General features: G+C 41.0%; 1 protein-coding gene across 2 annotated transcripts in view; it reads left to right on the forward strand.

The window, feature by feature from the left end:
- Positions 1–19,851, forward strand: part of ATF2 (activating transcription factor 2) — a 443,302-nt gene that overhangs the window by 38,953 nt on the left and 384,498 nt on the right. For both annotated transcript variants that reach the window (XM_085645248.1, XM_085645249.1), the window contains exons 2-5: positions 6,960–7,029; positions 11,478–11,574; positions 15,060–15,178; positions 19,587–19,715. In XM_085645248.1, coding sequence (XP_085501374.1) covers positions 6,982–7,029; positions 11,478–11,574; positions 15,060–15,178; positions 19,587–19,715 — 393 coding nt within the window. In that variant the 5' untranslated portion in view covers positions 6,960–6,981. The remainder of the gene's footprint in view (positions 1–6,959; positions 7,030–11,477; positions 11,575–15,059; positions 15,179–19,586; positions 19,716–19,851) is intronic.

Genomic DNA, 19,851 nt, shown 5'->3' on the forward strand with positions numbered 1-19,851 from the left:
AGTCTCGCCAGACCAGCGCATGCGCTGGGTCAGGCGAGACCTAAAAAACTAAAGTAGTGCAAAAACGTTTTTTTGTTCTTAGTAAGCCTGGAGGGAGAAGCAACATACAGGGCATGGGTGGGGAAAAGCAATACAGAGGGTGGTGGGGCATCTGATCAAAATGTATAACAACTTTTTATTTTCTTGGATGAAACGTACTCAGGGATCCTGTGAAAATGGGCCCATATCTTCAGAATAGAGGCCTTATAAAGGTGAGGCACAGCCCTTAGTGTTCACTCACTTCTGGGACTCTTCCTGGACCGATTGTCAGACGGTAAACAACGTTTACCACAAATACTTTTTCCCCGCAGGGATTCACAGCGCGGTCGTTACAACAACCATGTTGTGATTCCGCATACCATTACTCCGCAAGTCGAAACAACGACTTGCGGAGGGGGGGGGGGGGGGGGGGGAGTTGTTGGATTTAAAATCCAACACCTTCACTATTGTCCGCACAAACTGGAGTTGGAATAGTAAATTATACTATTCCAACATCCAGCGCCCCCCTCCGCAAGTCGTTGTTCCGATTTGCGGAGTAATGGTATGCGGAATCACAACGCGGTCATTGTAACGACTGCGTTATAAGAACGTACATTCTTGTCAGACACCCTGAACCTTCTACATAAGAAGGACATTTATCTTCCAATGACGCAGGCCTTGATAACCACGGAAAGCTGTAGAGGTCTGCACCTACCCTTACCTACAGTTGTTTTTCAGAGGGCCTTTCTCTGAGGTGGTAGCATTTGCTCACCTTGGCTATGTTTTGAACAAGCAGGAAATCCTGGTGGACAACAGAAAATTCCCTAAAAGATCAGGATATAGGAGCAAGTGATTATGGTTTTGCTAGTGGGACTCACCTTGTTGCATGAGCCACTTCGCCCGCTGTATGAGAAGCATTTATAGAGCCACTAGGTCTGGCTTCTATTCTGAGTTCTTACTAATACATATACAAAAGACTGCAGCATTGAAAAAGCAATGAAATAGTTTGAAATGTAATATAATCCCACCTGTAATGCAATGCAAACACTCCATGGGAGGTGGAATGATACACCAAATAGTCAATACCAAGGGGGGAGGGCAGTACTGCTAGTGTGGGTGGATCCAGAACCCACTCTGTGTGTATTTTAAAGTATTGTCAAGGCAGATGTAAAAGGTCCTGTCCTATGCCAAGCACCTGATGGAAAAGGTGTTAATAGATATTGCCAGGCATTTATGACAGTCATTGAAGGTCTCTAGAATGACATGGTGTGCATCTTTTCACTGCTGACTTCATCAAATGCCAACTGACTGACCTACATTTTTTGCATGTTGAGCTTTTCACAGTCAGTAAGCCTGAAAGACTGGCTTGTAGCATGACTGTGCACCCAACCCGAAGAAAAGCAGCTTCTTTTAGGTGAAATTCAGTCAATTCCTTTCGGACAAAAGATAAATCTGTTTAGAACACTTTTTTGTTGCAGTGAAAAATAGTGCCTAGATGAGAAGCGCTTAAAAGGCTAGGCTCTCTCCACCTGATCTTGCTGTAGTAATGGCTTTCAGGAAGGCTGTTTTCCATGAAAGCAGCTTCATGTCATCTGATGTCATCAGGTCATACGTGCTGGACTTGACATCAAATAGGTTATCTGAAGGAAGAAGATGCATAAGAAACATCACCATCTAAGCATCATCCATGACCTGAAAAGCCTTACCTGCTTTCAGGTCTTATGCCTATCCCCCCACAAGTTAATAATAGTAGTACATATGCACAGCCTTTGGCCATGCATACTGAGTATTTTTATCAAAGTACCAGCCATAGGCCTTAACACCTGGCCTTTGACCCGGCTTTACACTCCTACCCCACAATGGGACAGTCTGGTGGCATGCACTGTGTTCGGCCATGCATAGTGAAAATCAAGATCAAAGCAGCATCTATGATCCTAAAAGCCTAGTTTGTGGCCAGGCCTTATGTCCAACTCTGAATCACGGAAAGGAGTCAGTTCCTCTATGGGGCAGATGTACTACAGGTCACTGTCTGCCTACTGTTTCTGTCGCTGGGGGATCTCTCTTTCAGATCGTAATGCCCTCACACACCTGTTAGGGTATCATGCTTCATCATAGGGCGCTCCTCGTCAGACTGGCGCTGCAATATCTCACAGGCCTGGTGGCATCTTTGGTGGAGTTCTTTTGATCTGAGGGCGCCGTATGTGAAGGGTGTGTGTGGGCTAAAAGTAAGTGAATAGTGGTGTGTATAAAGTGACTAGGTGATTTAAAATAGGCACCAGAACTATGAACGTTTTAATTCAGGAATAGGACCGGGACTAAGTAAAAACAGTGGGGCTACCAAAAGGTCTTGAGGTACCAGGGTAGCTGTTAAGTGTATGTGGTCAACATGTTTTGTGTCATCAATGCTCCAAAATCGAGCTGCACTTCTTCAGGACCAAAAATCTGTAAAAATGAGTGGTCCCCAAGGGATGAGAACCTAAAGATGACTCCCCAATATATGGGGATGTTTGGTAGATGAATTCCAGGTCCCAATTCAGGAACCAGCAGTGTCTCTTCACCTCACTTGGTGGAAAGTATTACTTCATAGATGTGGGGGAGGGGGCCCGACCACTGGAAGGGACCAACGGGTTGTGTGTGCGGGCAATGCCGGTATTCCAACGCGTCTCACCGACGTCTGGATGCCCAACTCACCAGAAGAAAACAGGGGCATGTGTGCCCTGCTAACGGGCTTAGTGAACATCACCATCAAAGCATCATCCATAAGACTTGAGGCCTGGTCTGCAGCCAATCCTTTGACCTAACCCACCTCAAAGTAACCTTCAGGTGCACGCATGACTGTGCACAACAAGCATCAACCTCAAAGCATCATCCATGCGACTGACCACCTTGTGTGCAGCCAAGCCTTTGTGCTCCCCCAACCATAAAGGAAGACGCTGATTGTGGAAACAATCACCACATTGACTCAGTAGGTTTGCGTAATTATACAGGGGTTTGCGAATCCCTAAAACCCTGAGCAATATTAGTAGGATGTGTTCAACTAGGTTTAGGAGTATAGTGATACATTTGAAAAGGTTTGTGGACCCCTTGAGTCCAAGCAGTTTAGCTCAGGGTGACCATCTACGCTCGGGGCTTTGTGATGCCTTTGATGAGGTTCACGAACCTCTGGAATCTCAAGCAATTTTATCCAGGGTGTTCGATAGGCCCATACTCTTTGCAGTACCTTTGCCCAGGTCTGTGAACCCCTTGAACCTAGTGCAGTTTTGCTGGGGATGCCCAGACATGATGCAGTTTACTTGTGAAACCTGGAACACAGAGTTGCAAAACCCTAATTGCTCTTAGAGATATTGCAACTCTGGCATTGAGTTCCACGAATCCCCTATGAAAAACAATTTTGTTTTTCTTTAACTGAAGTAGAGGTCCCTATCGACCCTGGCACTTATTTATGCCTGAGGGTCCGGGTGTAATCATTCTAACCCATTTTTTGTGTTTGAATCTGTTTATCGAATTTTGGTTTTAAAATCATTATATGCGGTTTGCACAACCTTGTTAACAATTTGCATAGTATACATGAGTGCAGTATTACGAGACTTAGGCACATGGTGTACAGTGCGTTACACTAACCAGCGGTTAGCTGTTTCTAAGGAGATGTACGGTTACTAGTGCTTATAAAGATGCCAAGATGCAGTTTACTAGTCCGGATAATCTGTGTGCTGCAACCAATATTTCACAGCGATGAGGCCTTTTGTGTATCCAGCAATACACAGGTGAACTGAGTGAAAAGAAATAGAAACTATAACAAAACATCAGCCCATCTTGGCCCACCCCTCAAAGCCGTTCGACACATACTGGGCAACTCATTGCTGCGCACATAGAGGCACAGTAACCAGATGTTAATCTGAAGCCCTGTGTAAGGCTAGTGGTGCATACCCCCCAACAGCTCCAGAAGCCGTTGAACCAATTAGTGAACTATGTCTTCTGTCTGTTGTGGGGGCGAATTAGTGTCCGTGCTTAGAGTTGACTGAATGGCGGCTTGCACCTCAACCAGGAAAGCATCCCAGTTGGTCGCTATGGGGTATTTGCGTAGCCCTATCATTCTACCCCCTTATGTGGCTTTTGATTTTCGTTCCAAGTCGCAGGGAGAATGCCTCACATCATGTGATGGCGGCTGAACGAGACAATGTTCTCTTGTGGCAAGCCTCACATATTGCTTGAATACAAGGTCCTGACTTTCAGACTAAGAACCCAAAGTGCACAAGAGAAAAGCTCCGACATTTAATAGGAATCCTTTTTTTAATTTTTATTTAGCCCGCTTATAGTCCATACTATCGGTCAACACATCTAACTTTTTATTCCTTTCATGCCCAGCTGAAACATTAATTGCTGAAAAACTATTGAACATATTTACAGCAGCCTATACTGAGGCATTTTGTTCTGGAAAGTTCTACTTTAATGCCAAAGTTTGATGTAATTCCTTTCAGCCCTTTTTCCTTTAGTGGGAGTTAAAATGGAGAAAGTCCCTTTTTTGGACACCTCCCCACCCATTCTTGACATATCTGTGCAAAACTTGCCATGTCGAACTCAGGTTGGATTTTTTCTTTTTTTCTCTTACTCCTCAGCTGACAAGTTCTTTGATAGGACTGATGCTTAAATTACTTACCAGTAATCTTCATTACTGTGAGTTGTTGTCTTCCTTATCACAGTCCACCTTGGCTTATGACTTAAATGGTGCAGACGTACAAGAATTGATTCAGGGTAGGTTTACTAGAGGAATGTCTAATTCCTCTGCAGCATACAAACAAGCATCTCCAAATAATATTTGTAATGCTGCTACCTGGGCATCTTTCGTATCACGTTACAAACTGCTATTTTGGAGCGGGGAGGAGGGGGGGTAAATCTACTGCATTTGGTTCAAAGCTCGTGTCTGCAGTTTTGAATTGAAATGTTTATTTTCTAAATAAAGCAAGTGGTGAAGCATAGATTACTTTTGCTTTCTTCATTATTGATATGTTAGCTGTGTAAATGGCGGATAGCTGTGGTACATCCTCATTACTAAGAACTGGACTGAGGAAGATAGACGAGGAGGTAATGCTTGGAAGTTAGATCATTTATCAGTGATATTCATTACTCAGAGTCTCATTCTTCATCGTCGCAGTTGTACGTGCCCTTCCCTTCTTCTTTATGCAGCTTATATTTGATTCAGTGATTTGATAAAACAGGAGTTAGAAGAGGGGTTGTCCCTCATTTATTTCAATAAATCTGGGGGTGGGGTTTCTGATGGCATCCGTGCCTGGACGAGCATTCATGCGTTTTTAAGGGAGTTGATATGATCTATGCCTCAGACTACAGTCTAATTCATAAGCACAGTGACTTGGAAGACATGTGAGGAGGTAATGTCATGCATACTAGACATATGAGGTAAGTTCCATGGACCAGCTCTTCACCACTAACAGTGACACAGAGTCAGGCCAATCCTTTCCTGGTAGCATTTTTGAGATACAATATTTGGCCAACATATCTTAAGAAACCTGACTGCCTAGTAGCTCTATTAGCCCGATGCTGTTTCCCCTCCTAGCTTAGCTTTTAGGTCTCGCCTGACCCAGCGCATGCGCTGGTCTGGTAAGACTTATTGAGAGGGCTCCAAAAAGTGCTACCAGGCCAGCCTAGAGCTACAGTGCATGTGGGCGGGCGCCACGCTTTACCACGATTATTTTCACTTTATCATAATCCTACATACTGAATCTCCAATATGCCCAACCTGTGGTAAATGCCACAGTAAGAGAAACAAGCATTGGCATAGCCAATAGGTCTCGCTTTTGGGACCTTATAAGTATTTAGTTATGCACCTGTTGCATGGCTAAACACTTATAAGGTCCCAAAGGCGAGACCTATTGGCTATGCCAATGCTTGTTTCTCTTACTGTGGCATTTACCACAGGTTGGGCATATTGGAGATTAAGTATGTAGGATTATGATAAAGTTAACATTATCTTGACTTGGTTCCTCTTACTCTTTTGGGTCTCTACTATTCCCAACAGCCTCTGGTGTAATTTTCTTCTGTCAGTCAATACCAGGGGTCTCCAACCTTCTTGTTAATAAGAGCTACTTATGTTAAATGAATATCATCCATAGCTACTGTTATTATCAGTGTTGTACACATCAGACAAGATTTCATTAGTGACCACCCAATGCTAATTACCTGCAGTGTTCATCTCAGTCCAGCATTGCCAGCAGTAATGAAAAAAGGCTTTGTCGGTTTGGAATGTTTCTATAAGTATAATACAGAACAGTCATCTCTGCGATGGCCATGGCACTGAGGTAATAATATTAGCAATAAGTCTCCCAGTGTTGCATGATTTAACATTCAAATATCAGCTTAACATATTTTTTGGAAACTATAGGTTCTGAAAATATGTAAATATGTATCTTGAATATGACACTTTTAAATTTTGGGTTTACATATATTAATTCAACCAAGCAAATGTTTGTAATTTAGTAGGCTGGGCTGCATATAGGAGAGCTACTCACAAGTCACTGGAGAGCTATCAGTAGCTCACGAGTGACTCAAAGAAACCTGATCAATACCGACACACCATATATCTGAGTGAGCTGGTGAGTGGGCACCTGCTTGGGGAAATGGAGCACGGCCACAAATACGTTATGATGTGTGTGTACTGTCAACCATGTAAGGTTCTCTGTTAAACAGCTTTGAGGAGCCATTTCCTTTCCTATGAGTCGATGACACAGTACGCAGAGTTCGAAAATAGGAAAATCCCTAAGTACAAGGAGTAACTGAGTTACCATGAAGTTAACTTTTGCCTACTTGACATAGGGTTAGGCTCCAATTATAGATATAAATTATTACACTTAGCTCTGTGTGTTCAAGTTCTGGGTTGCTGTGAACCATGTGTTTGCAGTCGTTCAATAATGTTTTTTTCTCTGTAGGTAATACACGGGCCTGTGGAATATGAGTGATGACAAACCCTTTTTATGCACAGCACCTGGATGTGGTCAGGTAAAGGACAGTTTCATTTGTTTTGATTAATCTATCACCAATTTTAAGTGCACTAATACTTAAATATATTCATATAGATACCAATTTTCTGAAATTAAATCGCTTGATTGATAGATACTTTAATGGACTGTTTGTGTGACGGTCACTTCTTTGAATGTAAGTACAGAATATTTACCACTGATGCCTTCTAGAGAGAACCTAGCCGAGCAGTTCAGGTTCAGTTGTTACTGTTGGGGCAGTAACAAATCCGGTGTGCCCATAGCAGCTCTGTCTGAAGTGGCAAGGAGGGCAGAAAACGAAAGACTGGAACGTGACTTACCTATAATAAAAAAAAATCAGGTCGACAGTTTATAATCTTTTGGTTTTCCGAGCACTCTTAAGACACTCCTGTTGCAAGCCAGTCTGCATCTCTCCACACAAGGAAAGGTAATGGAAAGGTGACACTGCTTTCAACATGCATGGCTAAGTACCCTACATTTCTTTTGAACATCTGATGTACTAAGAAGTGTTCATACTGGACATCTAACTACCATATACCTCACAGGTCTCAGAAGCCCTTGACAGAAGTTGCTGATCTAAGGCACATGCCTATCAATGAAGGACCATCTCTCTCACACTGCTCTGATCTTGTATAGCCTTTTCATTGATGGGATCCTACATTTTTTTTTTAGAATATACTCTCCTATGTTTGTTGATCGATTTCTCCTCGACTGTAAGCCACTACTAAGCAAATCGCTCTAAATGATATGGGTGGGGGTGTTTTTAAATATATATATTAGCCATGGAATCTTTTGCAGTTGCAAGCTGTGAATCTAGATGTTACAAATCTTCAGAGATCCAACAGCTTGCACGGATGCCATATGTATTGATGGATAGGCTCAGTAAGTGATGTAGCAGCAATGAGTGCCTTTTCCCTGTTAATACATTGTACATTGATTTTCCGTCCAAAACTGTAAGATCTTTCATATGTGCTCTTGGACCTTGAGATATTAGTGAATGCTGCATATGACTTATAAACCAACCTGTTACTTGTTTTCAAATGCGTAGTTTCTCTCCTGTCCATTCACTAGTCCAATTTCATGTCCGTACATATGCAACTATGTGTCATTTGTCCACATTAATCCTTCTGATTTTAACCCCTTCAGTGCCCATGACGAGCTGGACTCGTCATGGGCCGCGGTGGCGCTGTGCCCATGACGAGTCCAGCTCGTCATAGACCCCGCCCGCTAATGCAACGGCCGGCACTGGGCGGGGAAAGGGGCGGGCACTGAAGGGGTTAAATAAGAGAAAAACTATATATTAAACTACAATATACTTGTGTATGTCAAACCATGCTTACATTTCTGACTCAAGAGCTTCCCTGAAACTTTCCTCATTGTGGGCCATCTCCTGCACTCTGCTTCTTCCCCCTTGAGCTATCTATCTCAAGTTCCAAATTCGTACTACTGGTGTTGGCTTCCCAATAACAAGTACATAGCTCACCATAGAGCATCTTCACATTTCTTTTTGATTCTCATGGAAATGCCCCCACACACTGGCAGAACACATTTTTTTCCCCTGTCAGGAATCTATTTACCCCTCCTCCTATTGAGCCACTCCATCTACTTTTTAACACCTCACGTGCGGTACCTCCATCATCACCTACCATCACAGAGTGGCTCCCACCACATACCCTCATCATTTTTGCTCAAGAGTATCACTGTTTGATAGCAGAGTCCACCAACCAGAGCACAGACACTCGCTCAGCTGCTAGCACTTGCCTCACCTCCACCAGATAGTCTTTCCATGGTTGTTTTGTTAACCACTGCGTGGCCTTTATCAGAGGCTCTGTGTAGGTGCTGGTCTTCCATGTATGTCACCATGATGTGCCAGTTCTAGCCTGCTCACAGGGGCTACAATCATCAATGTGCCACTTTCTCTTCACCTCCAGGGGCATCTCAACTGTGCTTCAGTGCCTCCATAATTTTAAGACAAAGCATCAATATTGAATGGGGTTACCTGAATAAACCCAAAGAACCTGGGCATCACACTGCACGAAGGGGAAACAGTTCTCTGTAGGGACCAATATTGATGGAACGTCATCTATCTACAGTAAAATCGGTTTTTATAATTGGAGAACATATTGAATCAAAAACAGTGTTGTCAGCTGATTTTTTTTAAATCTCTGAAACCCCACCCACACAAGACAGTCCCACATTTCATAGTACATTTAAATGTGATTGAGACTTAAAAAAACAAATCAACATATATGTAGACAAAAACAAGGAATTTGCATTTGTTTAATTAAAGATTTCTTTAGTTATGTCTCCCAAACAAATATCACAATCCTTGTCCCTCATTCATATATACATGGTAGGTAGAAATTTAGTCTATAATCCAACTTTAGGTAGTTCAACGGTATGCAGTCACAGAGACTTAAAGTAAGAAAGCTCCGCAGGAGGGTTTTTAAATAGCATTATTCCTTTAAGCCAAGAACTCCTTTGGAAAGTCACTTTTCCATTAAGGAGTTCTTGTTTTAACAGTAGAAAACTCACTTGCAAGGGTATGCAGAAAGGCACGGGAGAGATTGATGGGGAAGCATGCTGTAGTTGACTCGGTATGTCACCAGAAGCGATACTTGAGCAGGAGTGAAGAGCAACATTCACAAAAAATATTGCAGTACTGAAAGGTAACATGCATAAAAACATTACGCAAGTATTAAAAGAATATCAAAGTAGAAAACTAAGCAACAATGACTATCAAATGGACAAAATAAAAAAAGGAAAAGAGACACCCCTGGGTAAAATAAACTAGGGACTGCCTTTGACCACAATGGATGATAGAGACCTTTGAGTACAGTATGCAGAGAGTATTTGGCAGTACAGCACTGTGTTTTCTTGGAGCAAGCTCGAAACATGCCCCCCATCTTGGATTAAATTGAAAGTGACCTTGTTCCCCCATTTTTCAATGGGAATATGTTTTTGCACGTTTTAGCCAGCAAGGATTATTGCAGAAAACTACATTGAAATACTTATTTTTCACACACCATGTAATTTTACAGTAGACTCCAAGCTCCCCTCTGCCTAGCCTGTCCTTCAATCCCACCAAGCACTCCTCCTCTTCCAGTCATCTTTAGATGTATCCCATGCTGCCCAGAGCAAGTGCAGCCTGTGAGAGAAACGTCCAGAAACAGCCGATACCCGCTGCCTACCGGTATACAGGATGGAACAGTAGCAATCCATAAGTGTGCAGGTATATTCTCACTCCATTCCAGTAGCACCAGAGCAGCGTCTCAGGAGAGAGGAGTTGGCCATAGGGTGCAGCTGTTGAAATGATTTCCCAGTTTTCCTAGTTTCTGTTGCTCCAGAGAACCAGGTAAGCACCTGGAAAACCACTTTTCCTTTTGCTTTACTTCGGTCAAGAGAGTCTGTAAATGTACGATCCTTTCAGTTTCTTAAACACACAACTATTGCACATTCACAAGGCATTACTTTGTAGCTATCCTTCTTTTAACCCAATTGTCGTCACCATACGCCATTCTAGTTTTTGGGATCTGTTTCCTCATGTAGTTGGTACTAAAGTAGGCACATGCAGGAACTTAGAGGAAAGTACATATTCCATTCTGAGCTCTGCATGCCACTTTGTCAAACTGGGAGAGACACTGCTTTTAAGTACATTTTTCGAGATGAGCATAGAGTGAGAGTGTTGTGTGTGTTCTGCCTGAGTTTAAAGTGGTGAGGTGGTGTGTATGTTAGGTGAATCCTAACAGCGAGTTCTAGGAGCAGGGTGATGAATTTTAGAAGCTATTGAGCCAATACTGTACCTAGAGTGTCTGACATGAAATAAAGAAGATTCTTCCTTCTACTAGAATATCTCCTGAGTTACCCTTTCTAGATACTACAAAGAATACTGTAACTTCCCTTATAAGATCGCTTCCCTGGGGTTTACGTTTAACATAGTCCTTGCCTAATTTTTGATAGGCAAAGTCACGCACAGGGCTTTTCCTGAGACCAACGAGTCCATTACTACTAGTAACAAATACAGACATCCACAAGCTGTCTACAGAGCCTGGTCCCTGAAAGGGCACGAGATTGAAATGTTTCTATGGATTAGCAATGTTTTTGGATGTTACCAACTGAGGTGCTGAAGAATTCTTGGTTTCTCTCAGGTGAGTGGTGCATTTGGGTGAAGATATTCATTCAAACTAATCCACAAGCAAGCTGTTAAATGTTGAGACTGTGATTTTATAGACGTGTACTTTACAATATATTTGTTGATTAAGTCTCTGCACATTGTCTTTAATTTGAGGTATTCTCTCTGAAAAATTGTCCATATTATGAATGTATTTTAATAGGCAACCAGAAACTTTCTTATGGTTGGGACATGTTTTCTTTCTTTAGATCCAATGCATGCTGCTTATAGTGAGACATCCAAATAGAAAATATATGACTAATATTTTTTACCTACAGCGTTTTACCAATGAGGATCATTTGTCAGTCCACAAACATAAACATGAGATGACACTGAAGTTCGGCCCTGCACGCAATGACAGTGTGATCGTTGCTGGTTAGTACCTACTCTTTCTCAATATTTTTTGGTATAACTTTGAATGGAGAAATCGTTTCTGTGAATGTATGTTAAAAAGCTTTTGAAAAAGCAAACTAAGCAATCTTAGATAAATTAAAATGTTGTCAGGTGGATTTTTAAGACTAGCAAAGACGAAAAAATTGAAATGTGACATTTTTGGTCCCAAAACGTGGACTGTCCATCGTTAAAGAGCCACAGGTTTGAGATAGTCTTGTGTCAGAATTTGTCTAAGATGATCAACTGACATTTGGACTCCTCAATATTCTTTCTGTTTGATGTGACAGGCATTGTTTTTTCTTCAGTGCTGACAAGGGTAATACGTTCCTGAAGTATATTTTGCATCCTTTTCTTGTGAATATATCTTCTATATAATTCCACATGTAACAATAAATAAAGGAATCCGGGATTATGTAATCCGTCTTGTGACCAAGGGACACAGCACAAAGGTGGAAGGACTGGCTTCATCCCTGAACCCTCACATACATCCCTCAAATGCATCCCTGATAGGTACTGAAAAAATGTTTGTTGTTTTCCAGCTATAACACAAACCTTATTTAATAAATTGTTGCGTCAATTACAATTTCCCTAGAAATATGTCTTTATCTCAGTTAAATCATTCTTATCTCTTGATTTCCCCGATGTCTTTGCATTCCTTCATCCAGGGATCTGTTTTTCCTTATATCATGTTATCCCAGATAGGCACTTAACAGTTGGCTTGACCATTCTTCTGTACGTTGACTTTCTCAACATTTTTTGTCATACACCTGAGTGTTGATTTAGGATATAAAGGAAACATGAGAGGTATTAACTGGAAACTGATTTTCTCTTTGATTGCTCCTTAGCTTCCGCATTATCAGTGATCTTCGTTTTTCCAAAAAGCTTTAACCACAGGTATATAGCTGCCACTTCCAGATCTGAGGCACGGCTTGTGAGATGATGGAGCCTTTCAGCTTTAAATTGAATGAGTCCATCCCTGGAGAGCCAACGTAATGTGAGAAGGCCGTTATGGTGGGATGATTCAATGGACAACATCACAAATATCCATTGGAAAAATATTTTGACATCACTTTCATGGAGTGTTGTAGGGTGCTTCTGTACAACTTCTTCAGTTCAATCCGACCATTCTGCTGATTCTCCAGATCTTGCTGATGACGTTTACCTTCACGCAGCGTCCAGAGAAATGTCAGAGCACAGTACCATATTTAGAGCAACTGTTATTTGTAATAATTTCACCATAATAGTGGGGTTACTTTGTACTGAGTGGTCAAAGCAATATGTTCGATGTCTAATTTTACTGCGTGAGATAAATCCACCTGCAGTAAAACGGTGGCTGCACCAACTTCGCATGCCACATTGCACACTGTAAGAGCTGAAATCTTGCTGTCCTGAAGTGACAGCACACTGTGTCTATCAAACGAACATGCTGTAGCAACCTGCAATCTCAGCTCCTACCATTGCACCAAATACCATCCCGCCCTAGCTATAGACATCACTAATCCAACTGGATCTTCCATTTAATATATTTCAGTACAAAACAATACATTAGTCTACACCATTCTTCCTAGCCACTTTCTATAATGACTTACTTTTAAAAATAGGAAACGCAACTAAAAATAATATAAGCAGACAACTTTGACTCTAGGCAATGAGAATTCCAGAACAAAAGAAGGTCAGCCATTTGCTCAAAGTGATTCAGGAGCATCCAAATGGCGGGACTGCTCTATTTAAGCGCATGAAGCATAAATAGAACCCATGCACTAATCTCGGGTCCAATCACAGTTTGAATTTGTGTGCTGCATCTGCAATCTAGTCCGAGATTATTTGTGAACTGCTAAGGGTGTTGTACCCACAAACCACCTCTGTTCTAGATTTGGAAAAGGAGGCAATTATCAATTCTCTTAATTTTAAACATTCCCGCTAACCTGTATTTCTTTTACATAAAGATTAATCATACATTGATAAGCTGACCTCACTTTCTTTTTCAATCTCTTTATTTAATTGCTTGTTATTTATTGTATTCAGTTAACACAATGCATTATGAATACTACATTTAGATAAAACTTTATCAATTGTCACAATACTTAATTTAATTCATAGGTATACAATGACAACTTAAACTCTCACAAACCCCACATCCCCTACACCCGTTCTCATGCACACCATACACTCCTACTCATATACTCTGTCAGAAGCACCCACTTCCCCCAGGATCTTGGTCAATAGGAGATCCTGGGGGAAGTGGGTGCTGCTGACATAATGTGTGACTATGAATGTATTATGTACATGAGAAGGATTGTAGTGGATGTGGGGGTTGTGAGTGTTTAAGTTATGTCTTTGTATACATATATGAATTGAGTTAATTATTGTGACAATTGATAAAGCTTTATAATGTATTGTCTTAATAGGATGAAATAAATAACGAGAAATGAAATCGAGAGATTGAAAAAAGTAGGGTCAGCTAATAATTGTATGATTAATCTTTATGTGGAAGAAATGCAGGTTAGTGGGGCTGTTAAGGATATAGTAATGACTTGCAGTGCACAAATGACATTCAGTAAGGATCTCCGAATCCCTGCCCTATTAATATGAATGAAGCGGAAAGTCTGTTGCTGAATCCCTCCAAATGCCTTCAAAAGCAGGAGTGGAGTCCTGCGAGGGACAGCAGACCTCCAACCTTGCTTCCTGTGAATGACATTGGGGGTGCATGGTGTAGTCCTTCATCGACAGCCTCCAATGTGCAAATGGATACCATTCTCTTTTGGGTGTCTATTCATAGGCTGTAATTGTAATTGCAGTCACAAACCATTGATGCATTGTGACTCGGAAGGAGTTGTTATGCATGCATCCTTTGCTGCCTCTTCTCTTTCCGAATTGTCATGAGTAGTCAAGTGCACATTGCAGGTTGGATCCCCATTTACACCTCAGTGTATCTTTAGTACATTGGGACTTGCCTTTTTACAGATGTAAAGCCTACAGTTTTGAGAATCTCAGACTTTGCGACCACAAAAGGCTTCAACTATTGGCCCATAATTCCAAAACAGCTAGTGACCTAGGATCATGAGCAGTAGGCAGTGGAAATACAGCATTGTGGAAGGTGAGCTTCAGATTCTTTGTGCCATTTTGTAGTAGCATACATGAATAACGAACTAGTTGCAGGTTTTAAATATGCTTTACTTTGCAGTCAGTGAGTTACTTCTAGCTGTATTTCGAATGCTAAATAAAATGATGCTTGTCACTGTCAGCTTGTCCATTTTCACTTACAGTTTTTAATGTTCTCAATGGTTTTGTTGCAAGCGTGCTATTTCAGAGAATCATTGCTTTTGATTTCAGTAGACGCACAACCTAAGCACATTGATTGTATTAGAGATCGTATTGACTGGAGTATGTCAAAGACATTTAGCAATGAGTTGTATGTTTGACTGTAATTACAGTAATATTTTTTGTCTATTTAAATGCAATTTCAGACCAGACTCCGACGCCAACACGATTTCTGAAGAACTGCGAGGAAGTGGGCTTATTTAATGAGCTTGCAAGTCCTTTTGAAAATGACTTCAAAAAGGTTTCTGACGATGACGTCAAGAAAGTACGTTTAGAAAACTTGTTGTGAATGAACATTTAAGCTGTGCTAGTGTGGTTTATCTCTGTTTCTTATTGCTCTTAAATAATTCTATAAATGTGGTTAATATAGGTATTATCCCACCCGAGCATTTCAGGCAGTTGTAGGAGGGTGATAAAATGGGATTGTTAAAAGGTGTATAATTTTTCTAGTTTACAATGAGCCTGTGTAAGTGGTCAGTATTGATGGAAAGTGTCTTGATCTTCTTTTGATGAAGATAAGACCTGCTCTTGTTGTCTGCCACCTTGATGACCTGGATGGGATGCAGGTTAACCAAGGTGAGAGGAAGAAAACAGGACAATATAACCCAATCATCGATTGGGGAAAAAACCTGAAGACAAGAAGATAAAACCCTCTGGAGAGGTAACTTTCCTGTGGCAGCTCTAACCTGATTGAGTTTGTAGAACCACAAGGAATCACAGGAAACAAGTAAAGATTCCAAAAGAGGATCAAGAAGAATGAGGGGCAAGAAGACACAGAGTCATCCAGAGCGATCACCTTATTAAATAACAGGAGGACTTGCGACAAACTGAATGTCCTGCTTTGTACCCTGTGAATAACCTGGAAGAGGAGGCGAAGATAAGGAAATGATTAGCCTCCATAGTGCACTGGGAAAAGATACAAAAGCGCAGTTCAGGAAGATTTCCTTCTCAGAAGTAATTCAGAAATGGTTTAAGTAGATTAGAAGAAAAAAATAGAAAACCCAAAAACAAAGGTGCCAAAAGAGAAAAACTAAAATAGACTAAGTAAAATAAGCTCAATGAATAGTAAGTTTAGGTTGAGCTTCGTTGGCCAACACCAACGAAACAAACCTCAAGAAACCCACATACTAAAAAAACGTGAAATCTTTGACTGCCATTCACAGAGCGAAGACGCTGTGGAGACAGACTGAAGCCTTTTTGTAATAAAACACTTCTTTCCCTGCAGAGAAGCAGCATTCTCACCCTGATATAATGAACTGGGAAAAAACAAGTTGAAAGGGCTAGATCCCTAAGACAGTGTGGCTGCACTGAGGGGACAAAACAGAGGAGGAGCCTGGAGCTTTCCTGAATTTCGGTAACCGGCTGCTTGTGTTGAGCGAACCCATAGGTTCTCCTTTTGCAAATGTATTACAGCCTGCTTCTTAAAGCTTTTTGCACTCCTATGTTCAGCTTAAGTGTGCATCAAAAATACTGTGGACTCACAGAGCCAGAAATGATGCCAATGTAATGTCAAATAGGATTTTCTGATACAGGAATTGCACCAATTCCCATGGAAAAACAAAAATGTTACACCTGGAAATTTCATTTTGTTTGTCTTGTTTAAACATGTAGTGTTGTTTGCTCAGTAACACTTATGCATGCACAAATATTTACACAACTGAGTGCTCAAGGAAATTCCTTTAATACTTTTGAGATGCTTTGTTAAGTCATAAAAGTCAGACTTCCTCTATACATTAAAATAATCCTACAGGTGCAAAATTTCTACTATCAAACTTAATAACAGTATTATGCATTGTGAAGAAATATTAGTGACTTTAGGACTAATAAGTGTCGGCTTGTAATATTTAACCAAAATCCTTGAGTCTGTAACCAAATCCTGAAAGGTCCAATGCCTGATCACAGGAAGAAGAGCCAGCATACTGAAAAGAGCACGTGCCAGGTTTGCTTATGTCTCTATGGAAAAGCATAACACTTGTGTTTGTCACAAGGCTGTGTGTGTGTGTCTCGGTCTCTGCTTTTATGTGGCTGATCTTGTTGCACTCTTTCTCGATGTACTATATTGTTTTGTCTACATCTGTCACTTGAATTTCGTTTAATTCTGGTAACCCAGTTGTTCATTGTCTTCTTCTGCCTTGTTCCTCTCGCTACCATGACCAAGTTATCATATCTGATTGATGGGACTTCGTTTTCTGATGGCTATTAGTTGAAACATTGATCATAATGTGCACAGTAAATATTCATTTTCGCCCTCCTGTGACTCTGCTTTATGTTGCTTATGTTTTTTGTTTCTTCGCCACTGTCACTAAAAAGAAAAGGGGCCGGATTCAAAAAGGGAAAAAAGAACAGTGTGAAGGTATGGGTAGAGCTCTATCAAACAAATTGGTATCACACCTGGTAGATGTCTTCAGTCCAAAAAGAAAACTAATTTTTCCAGAAAATAGAAAATCTTGCAGTTGTCGCTAACCCTAATCAGCGAGTTTATGGTCATGTGGGGAAGGTTGTTAGGATTCTGACAAACCTGTCAGTGAATCTCTTATGTGCAGGTGAATAGGAAGGGCCTCCGAACCCTTAAATAAGTACAAACGTATTTATTAACATCATTATTGAAAACGTTATGATTATGTCCCACTATGCCTGCCATGGAGCTTTAATGCCTCCTTTAACCTATCACCCATTATGGGATTCTTAGCTCATGTTATGTGAGGGCAGGGTGTTTTTTTACCCATAAACTTGCTCAAGTACATTTTTTTTTTTATTGTATTGTTTTGTAGTGCTTTTTACCCATGATTGGGTCTCAGTGCTTTCTGATGTACATTGGACTTCTGGATGCCCACTTTGGGTGTATGGATGAAACCGCTTTTGGTTGTCAATTGGTCTACCTAGGAGTTGTTGGGTGAGGTGCCTAAGGTTTCGAGACATAGTCTAAACATGGTATGGTGATGTTGATAAGCATGACTTAGTGAGGAATAGTGTGAGAATAGACACAGTCCCATATGCAGATACCTTCTATTTCATTATGGATGTTAGTATTTAAGCATGTATCAAGGGCTCGGTTTTTAATGCTGCCTGCAATTCTAGATGTTTGTTAATTTTTCTTATTCTAGCGGGAATTGAGTTTCATATCTTAGCTGTCTGAGTTGATGATACATTTCGACCAGTTCAAATTTTTTTGAAAGAGGCATCGTCAAGAGTGTGCCCATCACGGATCGAAGAGTTCTACTTTGTTGGTAATTGATGAAAGATCCAGAGATGTAACTGGGGTGATGAACTATACACATTGCTTTGAAACCAATACTCTTGGACCAAGCAGCCCGTGTAGAGACTAAGGGGCACATGCATCAAAGCTTTTTGCGATCACAAACGGTGCGATTCGCAAAAATTGGCCGTTTGCGATCGCAAAATGGGCTTTTACGATGCATGAAACAATTTGGCATGCGCAATTTCGGTAATCTCAATTTTTTGCGATTTCCCAAATTGGGATTGCATTTAAGGAATCGCACTTCGCGATTCCTTAAATGCAATGCAAGAAGCACTTTCATTTCGCTATTTGGGGCCGCAAAGTACCGTAAAATAAAACAAAACGGTAATTTGCAAAAACATTTATCATGTCTCACACACACACACATGCCCTTGGGGCATGTGTGTGCGCAACTTGGATGCACAGTACAATTTCAGGGGTGCAACAGGGTGTCCTTTTGACACCCTTGCACCCTTGAAATTGCATGTGCAATTTGTGAGTACCAATTGGTACTTGCAAATTGCGCATGCAATCTTCCATTCATTTCTATGGGCCTTAAGGCCCATAGGAATGAATGGGAAGCCATTCCTTAATTGCGACTCGCAATTTGCGAGTCTCAATAAAGGAATGTATAGGAATCGCTATTTTTATAGTGATTTCTACATGCATAGGCTTTTGCGAGTCCTTAATTGTGATTCCTTAATAATCGCAATTAAGGACTCGAATAATCCTACCTTGATGCATTGTGCCGATAAAAGGCTGGTGTGAATCTTACATTTTTTGTCTCACCGCTGCGTTTTGGATTCTCTGTAGCTTCCAAGTTACTTGTAGGGATTCTCCAAGGTGCATACTATCGACATGGTGTAGATGGAAGAGCACTAGATTGATAGTCGCTTGTACAGTTTGAGAGAAGCCTAGATAGGTGGAACTTCAGCATCTCGTCATGCAAAGGGAGGCCCCTGTAATTTTATTCACTTGCGGCATAAGGAAAATGTTAGAACCCATAATCACTTGTGGTTCCTCACTTGATGTTTGTATGCATCTATACCTGTATGTATGTGCATTTGTAGAACGTGAACCTAGACACAGAGCAATGGAGCGGATGAAACAACTATAGTTACTGGAATGGTTAGTGATCTATTTTTTATGCAGTAAAAATAAAATAAGATAAAGGCACATCTGGAATATACACCAGACTTGGAAAATTACATCTTCTGCTCTCATCTTTTACAACGGTAAAAATACAGTGAAGCAATCCAAAGAACGGCTGTACTTATAAAATCCTGTTCTGAGAGTTCTTTGGACACCTCTTCTAAGCAAGTGATGTAATAAGTAAAAAAAAAACATTTTTGCTGTAGAGTTCCTTATCAAATCTTAAATGTGTAGTACTTTTGTCTGCTAATATATTTATATTCCTTTGTGTTGTCTTATGTAGATGCCTTTGGACCTATCCCCCTTAGCAACACCCGTCATAAGGCATAAAATTGAAGAACCCATTGCTGTGGAGGCAACTCACCAGGAGAGCCCTTTACCTCATCCAGAGTCCACCACCAGCGATGAAAAGGTTGGAATTCTAACAAGCTAACTCTTTGAATACAGTGTTGCACATTTTTTAATCCAGAATCGCAAGCAATGCTTCATAGCTGTAGTGCCCAATTTAGATCACACAAGGTCAGCTTCTCTCTCTATATTCTAGCTCT

This window comes from Triturus cristatus, chromosome 3_1, assembly GCF_964204655.1.
Source record: "Triturus cristatus chromosome 3_1, aTriCri1.1, whole genome shotgun sequence".
In the NCBI taxonomy this organism is placed as follows: Eukaryota; Metazoa; Chordata; class Amphibia; order Caudata; family Salamandridae; genus Triturus; species Triturus cristatus.